This window comes from Amaranthus tricolor, chromosome 4 (genome assembly GCF_026212465.1).
Source record: "Amaranthus tricolor cultivar Red isolate AtriRed21 chromosome 4, ASM2621246v1, whole genome shotgun sequence".
Lineage (NCBI taxonomy): Eukaryota > Viridiplantae > Streptophyta > Magnoliopsida > Caryophyllales > Amaranthaceae > Amaranthus > Amaranthus tricolor.
In genome coordinates this window covers 24,934,565-24,943,049 of record NC_080050.1, presented here as the reverse complement: position 1 = coordinate 24,943,049, position 8,485 = coordinate 24,934,565, and the positions used below count along the sequence as shown (strand labels likewise).

General features: G+C 33.8%; 1 protein-coding gene across 1 annotated transcript; it reads right to left on the bottom strand.

Moving 5' to 3' along the window:
- Positions 1 to 1,215: 1,215 nt before the first annotated feature.
- Positions 1,216 to 7,267, bottom strand: LOC130811078 (replication factor C subunit 3). Its single transcript, XM_057677236.1, has 9 exons — positions 6,947 to 7,267; positions 6,641 to 6,857; positions 4,980 to 5,059; positions 4,725 to 4,884; positions 3,946 to 4,027; positions 3,483 to 3,612; positions 3,318 to 3,381; positions 3,117 to 3,185; positions 1,216 to 1,682 (listed from the first exon to the last, which is right to left on the bottom strand). The coding sequence occupies exons 1-9, from the start codon at positions 7,134 to 7,136 to the stop codon at positions 1,583 to 1,585; spliced, it is 1,092 nt and encodes a 363-aa protein (XP_057533219.1). The 5' UTR covers positions 7,137 to 7,267; the 3' UTR covers positions 1,216 to 1,582.
- Between the last annotated feature and the right edge of the window lie 1,218 nt (positions 7,268 to 8,485).

The window sequence follows — 8,485 nt, the reverse complement described above, 5'->3', positions numbered from 1 at the left end:
GAATTCACACACTAAGTAAAAGGTGGGAAAAATCCTAATATCAAAATAATATAAGACTATAAAAAAATCCCACCCAAAATAATTATGAGACAATATTATTACAATAGATAATTCAAACTCTATTAATGAAGTGGCCTCCTTAACATGAATCAAAAGAGAAATTGAAACCTACCTAGAAATCCATTTGTGGCTCTTCCTTCAAAATCTCTGTATTAAGTCTCGCGCAAAACATATTTGAAGGCAATAATAAAACAGTAACAAGCCGAATGTCACAAAAAGTCGCATCTGGGAATTGGGGATTCACTCGATTGGACACCAAGTCAAGCTTTTTGATCTTTTTGACTGCAAATTCTGATCTTGCACGCTTGTATTACATATTTGTATATTATCAAACACAACTATACTCTTCATAATTAAACATCACAAGAAACTTCTAGATTAAGTATGAGTTACCACATTCAACTTATTTAATTAAAAAAAATATTGAACAATTGACAAATATTATCCAAACGAGGAAAAAGTTCCTTATGTATTTTTTACGTCAAAACAAACTAAGAAATTTTCATTTTCTTGTTCTCCATTTGAAAATATTTATGGGTTTTTTTTGGTTTTTATATTGACCTTTTGCATTTTAATGTTCAAACAATCAAAATATGTTTGGAAAATTACTTTAAAAGTAAAATCGAAAAACTACTGAGTAGCCTTATTGATTAATTTTTGACTTCTTATACACTTTTGCTCAAATAAACAATTAATTTTTTTTGAAAATAAATAATCAACAATCAATTATCAAACATATACGTAACAATTAACTCAATAATCAGCTAATTAACTAATAATTTCAATTGGTCAAATTAACCGATAACTTTAGCCAACAACCATTTGTCAAATAACCCTTTGATGAAATTTTCATCAAGAATATATTTTACTTCAAACCAAACAAGTCATTGCAAAAAAAAAAATTAAAATTTTAAAATTAGGAATTAAAAATAAAAAATAACAGGAGTGATGTTAACATTTAAAGTGCCCCAGCTAAATCATGCACATTATACTAATCCCTCATTCTCTTTTGAGTTTGCACTATACTTAAAATATTCTCACATATTTAAATTATATAGTACAAATTTAAAGGGATAAAGATAGTATTCCCAAAAAAAAAAAAAAAAAAAAGTTGGAAAACTGATTTTTGAGATTCTTTAAAGGCCTACCCTCAAATTTGGAGGTTGAAAAGATCATCTCTTATTCCCTAGAAAAGTCAAAGAGACACAAACAAGCTCATAAACTCCTTATGCTATTTGCAATTGCAAGTGCAAAATAACTCCACGAGTAAGCTAGATTTTACTATTACTTCCCAAACTCTTAATTAAGCTACATTTCCGACCTGGAAAAAGTAAATTTACACGTCCTTTTTACTCCTTCACATTTCTGTTCTAGAGGATGGGGAGGCAAAGGTTCGAAATTTACGCATAACACAGGAAGAACGCTTGAATCACATCTAGAGCCAAAAAGAAGCTAATTCTTTAGGTCGACAAGCAACACGCCCACATCTAGGCTGGCAACTGAAGTACTAGTTAGTAAACATCTATTTTGCAGCCGCAACCAATGCAGAACGAGCCTTTGTGAAAGAAGCAATGAGAGACCCAAGCTGTAGTTTATCACTACATCCGAAACTTAGTCTATACCTGCAACCAAAGCGAACTTGTTAAATGTTACGAATGAGCCAAGGTACACAAATGTATAATGAGAGGTGGAGTGTACTATACAAAGAGACTGCTGTTCTCTAGATACGCTAATTTCAAATTGACAACATCAAAAAGAATGAGAAAATATATGGATAGAAACATGAATACTATGTCCCTAGCTGCCATTCGTTTGGTAAAACTTAAAAACCATATCTCTCCCTTTTCTAATCCAGGCTCCAGCCATCAAAACTGCTCATCTATCATCTTCTAATGAAAGGATTTATCCACTCCTCTTCAGATCTTCCTCCACCCAATTGTTTAAATGCTTTTGACTTTGTTCTTAGGTTGCAGATCAGATCTTATTTATCCCCAGTCCCCACCTTAATTTTGCCCTGTTTTTTTTGTCAAGTAGGGGTTACTAAATTCCATCCCTTATTTTAATGAGGCCAAAGATTTTTAGATCTATACTTCTATGGTTTTGAGTTATAATAGATTATTATAGTAAAACGACTCATTAAAAAGCATGTGAACTTTTTATTTATGTGAAGTTTCAGATGATGTTTGCTTTTAAGGGTCAATTGAAAACAAGATCTTTGTTATCAATAAAAAGAGTATAACAAGTGTAATGTTGCATACATCCAACCACCCTAAACTAAGGTGAGAGCTACTTAATAACATTGGGGTAAGGAAATGTAGGAATAACTAAATTATGTTGATAAATGTTCGAATGATCAACAGCTCCAAAACTGTTCCTTCATTTTCTAAATTCAAACGCTTCTCATTAGTTTCATGCTTGTCTGCCCCTAATATAAGTTGTAAATGATTTTTAGGATCTTCTACAATATTTCATTACCCCAATGGCTTTAAGTGCTCCCACTAAGGCAGAATTTGGGAGGATAGGATGTATATATCCTTACCCTTATTAGTAATAATAAAGATGTTTTAATTGATTCTTGGTAGCAAATATATCTTCACATAAATAAAAAGTGATGGTTTAACAGGTCATTTAAATATAGCCCATTATAATTTAAAATAAAAAAAATAGAAATATTTAGCTCCATCGAAACAAAAGACACGTAGCACCTCAATTATTACATTTAGGCTACAATAAAAAAAACAGACAAATTTCTTGCAACAAGTTTCTCCACAATTTTTTAGCGATCACTCAAATTCATATAGCACTACCAGTGAAACACAATTCGCTAGTTAGTTTGCCTTTTACATTTGCAATTCCCTCAAATTGTTCAAAAACAGCCTATAATCGAACGTAATCTGCTTTTTAGATTCGTGCTTCGCGAGGCAATTAGCGAATCATGTGACACCGGGCACTACGATTAAATGATTCAAGAACAGAGAAATCCAGGCCCAAAACTACACATCATATCAACTGGCCATAATACGTCAAACAAAAGAACAAGAGACGATTACACATACTCTATATCAGCCATATCATTAATCAATTGAACTCGAACATCTGCTGGCATCCTGATTCTAAAAACAAACCTGTCACAAATTCAGGCATTTTATTCAATAGAGCTCAGGAGATGAGTGTGTGATTAAAAGAAACAAAAGGATTAAAATCAATGATGAAATTCCTTAGTTAAATTCAGATCCTGAGGCTCTGAAGAGACTCACATCGTTACTTCCCTAATGATGTCCACCAAGGCCAATCCTTTTCTGGTCTTCATTTCAGAAATTCCTAAAAAAGGTTAAAGAATAACAAATGAAAGGACAGATTGAAATTCTGTCTCTGGCCTAGCAAAATAAAAGCACAATTAATTTTGTAGCCAAGTAGGATACGGTTGAAACTATTAACAAAAGTCTCATTAAGTAGCCAATGTGATATTAGCTCAATATCCTTCGGAAGAGGATTTCCAGTGCACAGGTAGACTGCTTCTTCTGTAATTTGCTGAGATGCCATGTGTGTTGACTGCAAATATTGACAAAAACCATATATATACATAAATTTCCAAGTTTAGCTTCTTCTATACATAAATCTTTCACCCATATATAGGAATGGGCAGTAGATAATGTCACAATGATACTACAATGCTGCAGAATGGAATCACCAGAACATATATATACATATAGCTTCAGCCTTTGAGTTTCATAATTCAGCTTGACAATGAAAGAAGAGTCTTTTTACTTTTAATTTAGTCTAGGCATCAAAAGTAGCATATGGAGAGGAGGGTATTGCAGTTTGTTAAGGTCACTTCTGGTGCAACTTAGCCAAAGCATAAAAAGTAGTTTAATGATAACAGACCTGCAATATATTCAGTGCCTTTCTCATGTCTCCAGTACTCAACCGCACAAGTGCAGCTAAGCCAGACTCTGTCACATCAAGCCTACATAACAAAATGATAATCCAGTGAATTTGTTAGCTGTGGAACTCCAAAAAATCAGCATAACAAACATCAAAAGTGGAATACAATGGCATAAATAATAAACCACATTCATGTATGCGGTTTAATGCCAACTCTTGCACCCAAGAGGCAACACTTTTTGTTTCTAGTTATATTAGTTCATTTTTAGTTGCCACATTATTATTTTCCAAGAAGTTCATGTCAGCACCAAAGGTAATATTTTTTTACGCCATCTATGCATAATGGAATATCACAAACCCATTTCATGTTAACATCGAGAAAAGAACTTATGTGTATCTGAGACTGCGATGCCCAATGAGCTAGAATCACAAAAAGAGAAATGAAATTAACACAAAATACCAGTAAAAATATCCTAAGGAGCAGAAAATACCCGTAAAATAACCTAAAGACCAGATTAGGCTATAACTGATTTTATCATCATCTTATTTCCCAAAATCACATAATTACAAGCACAATTTCTTATAAAAGAACAGTCTGCAAAACCAGATAACATTAGATCTAGAAGGCCGAAGAACTCATAGGCACTTAAAATCAGCAACAAGAGGCCATGGCCAATTAGGCAATGACGTATCAAAGACACTGCTCATAAGCTCACACAGCATAGTCATCTTTCTTTTATCTACATGTTTAGTAGAGTAGAGAAACAAATTTGACTCACCCTTCAGCTTCAATAACATGTTTAAGCCTCTCAGTGACATGAATAGAATCAAGAGGAGCAAACCGGAAGCGTGTACATCTCGACTGGAGTGCTGAAATGACCTTGTTAACGTTGTTACAAATAAGTGCAAATCTTGTACTTTTTGTGTATTTCTCAATCACTATCCATGTAAAAAAAGACCAACAATATAATCAAAATGGTTCCATGAGGGGCAATAACAACAAGAAGATTAAGAAAATAAAACGATTTTAATACCTCGGCGCAAAGCAAACTGTGCATCCTTTGTCATTGCATCAGCTTCATCCAGCAAAACTAATTTTACATGTGCCTTTGTCCTGCCAATATCAGAGTAAAAGTAATCATTACTAAATTATTTATGATCAGCCTAAAAAACTGCAATGACCTAATTTGTCAAAGCTTATACTAAAAAACACAATCAAAACGAAATTGGCTTATGGCCAAAAAGGCAACATGATATCAATAAATACATTGAATTTCCCAAATGTCCATCTCAGAACTCACATACAATTAAACAAAATGTCACAAGTACATAGCATATGCATACATTCAAGCAGAAAGACACATGTATAAAGTAGGGGAACATGCATACTAGCAAGATTTGTGTGGTACATCCACAAATTTAGCTCTTTAACAAACTGATGATTCACAAGCATAAAAACAAACACTAGAATAGGAGACAGAACTTTAAAATTTAAACCATTAAAAGAAAAAAGGATTTGCGCTTATTTCCGCAGATAAGACATTGAGTGCTGTAAATTGTAACACTGAACTGAATACATACAGTGGAAGAAATGATGATACATGTGGGAATAATTGTCTCAAGCAATATCGAATCTAGGTCCAAAGGTTGCCAGGGAGGGGTTGGCCGCAGAAGGGTTATCAGATGCATTAATACAAACGTTGATGCATGAACATTTTAGCGGACAGCCAAGTGACATGCTTGGTGTAGCAGCTACCCAAGTTCTCAAGTAAAAGCATGATCGGACTACAAACAACATGCGGCCATGTAGGCAACAAGCAATAATGCCCATCCTAGAGAAACCATGTGAAAAGGAAGTGTCTATCCTAGGGCCACAAAACAGCAGCGTGTTGCGTACAGTAACGCCCGGCAAGTGAAGGTACTTGTGAGCATAACACATCAAGCTAAGTAGCTAACACAGAATAACACAATTAGATTTCCAGTTATTATAATTGTTTATCAAATTTCCAAGCATCAACTTTTTGAGACCAATCAGCACAAGCCTTTTCAGAAACCACAACTTTGGGATCTCAATATCAGAGTTGACGAGCTCAAATCAGTAGAATTTAAAACTTTTTACACGAATCTAAATTATATGTCTATAAAACAACACCACATTCGAAGTCAATTGTATAGTTCTCGAAGATAGAATCCCCCCCCTCAGAAAAAACTTTTATCAACTACATACCATATAATTCTCTGGTACCTCAAATCAGTAGAGATTAGAACTTTTTTTTTTCCAAATTATAGGACAATAAAACAACACCACATTCAAAGTCAATTGTATAGTTCTCGAAGATAGAATCCCCCCTCAAAAAAACTTCTATCAACTACATACCATATAATTCTCTGGTACCTCAACTCAGTAGAAATTAGAACTTTTTTACAGGAATCCAAATTATGTGACTATAAAACACTACATTCAAAGTCAATAGTATAGTTCTCAAAGATAGAATCCCTCCTCAAAAAAGTTATTATCAACTACATACCATATAATACTTTGTTACCTCACACTGTCACCCAGCATTAATTTAAATCGTTCACAAAAATATAGAATTTTTCAGACCCATTAAAGATGTAGACAGCCCACAATTAGAGACAACAAACTAAGGCAACTAAGAAAAACAACGCAAATGCAACAGAGAAAAGGAATTACCCAAAGGAGAAACTCTGAGTGCTAGCAAAGTCCTGAATTTGCTGACGAACAACGTCAATACCACGTTCATCAGAAGCATTAAGCTCAAGAATCATATTATGAAACTGATTCCCATAAAGTTTCCTAGCAACCGCCAAAATTGTGGACGTTTTTCCTGTTCCTGGAGGTCCATAAAGCAGAAGATGCGGCAATTTATTCTCGTTTGTTAACCTATCAACTGCAAGCACACAAGATTAGTGGTTGAATTACAATTCGGAAACCCTAAATAGCGACAAAAAGACAGTTGATGGAAAAATGGGAAATTACTGGTATCAATGATGTCACGGTGAGCAGCAACGTCGGCAAGAGATTGTGGACGGTATTTTTCAACCCAAAGAGTTGATTTTCCATCGCCGGAAACGACGACGTTTTTACCTTTGTTTGATTTCATAGTTGGTTTTGGAATAGTGTCGTTGTCAGCTTCGTCGACATCCATGAGCGATATAGTTTCCGCCATTGAAGGGTGGTTAAGGTTTAGGGTTTTGGATTCAGAAAATTTAGAGATTTTAAAATTTGGGGATGATGAGTGGTCAAGTGCAAGCAAGACTGAGAGACTGAGCGTGTCGACGTTGATTATGTCGTTTTGGGCTCATACTTCTCCAAATTGGCGCCAATTCTTAAACGATACAAATATTTTTCCCTAAACAAATTCTCGTGACAGACAGATTTCTAATTAGGACAGTCTATTATATATTTTTTAAAATATTATAAATAGACATTAAAAATGATATAAGTAGACATTTAAGATATTGAAAATAGACATTAAGAATACGGTAAGTAAGCATTAAGGATAATGTAAGTAGACATTAAGAATACAGTAAGTAGCTATTAATCTTAATGGGCTGGGCTTGATATACATACCTCAAAGAGACGTCTCTCAAGAGACTAGTTGTTTTCCCTAACAATAATACTTCACATTAGATTGTCTCGAATGGGACAACCTATTATATTTTTTAAAAATAAAAAGAAAAATGTATTGTAACTGTACGCTTACTCGGTAGAGTTTTAAAATACTCAAGTAGGCATTTATGCTACATCAAGTAGAGGCTCACAATATGTTAAGTAGGTGTTTTAAACATGTTGAAGTTGTCAAATAGATGTTTTGTGCGTAGGTGTTTAGGTTATTTGTTGTAAGGGTTTAGGTTATTTGTTATAGGTATTTTTGTTATGTGTTGTTGGTAGTTTTGTTATGTGATGTAAGTGTTTAGGTTATTACAAATTCTTGTGAGAGATGGTCTCTTTAAGAGACCATCTTTAATTGTGCCAATCTATAAAGAAAAATATAGAGTAAATCACTCGGTGGGCATTGAGAATATTGTAAGTAGGCATTTAAGATATTGTAAGTACTGCACGCTTACTCAGTGGGCATTAAGAATCTTGTAAAGTAGTGGCGGACCTAGTTAAGGTGATTGTGTTGCATATGCAACCCCTTAAAAAAAATTTCAAGTAATACCTAGGTTTCGAACCCATGAGTCGTTGCCAAATATAGATAATTAATTCCACTTGAATACCACTAGGCTACAGAATTCACATTTGTTAAATTATAACTTTAACATAATTAATACTTTATGATAGCAATTACAATCAATGACTATTAAAGGAAGGAAATTAATGACTATTCAGTTTCCTTAATTCTCTCAGTTTCCTTAATTCTCCCAGTTTCGACTTTACTTCCTCTCCATCTCTGTTTTTGAATTCTCGATCAAGCACCATTATTACCGGCTTAAAATTATGAATTTGAATATGATTTGATCTGGGTATAATTTTAATTTGCTTAAATCAAATTTATTCGTGTTTGATTGGATA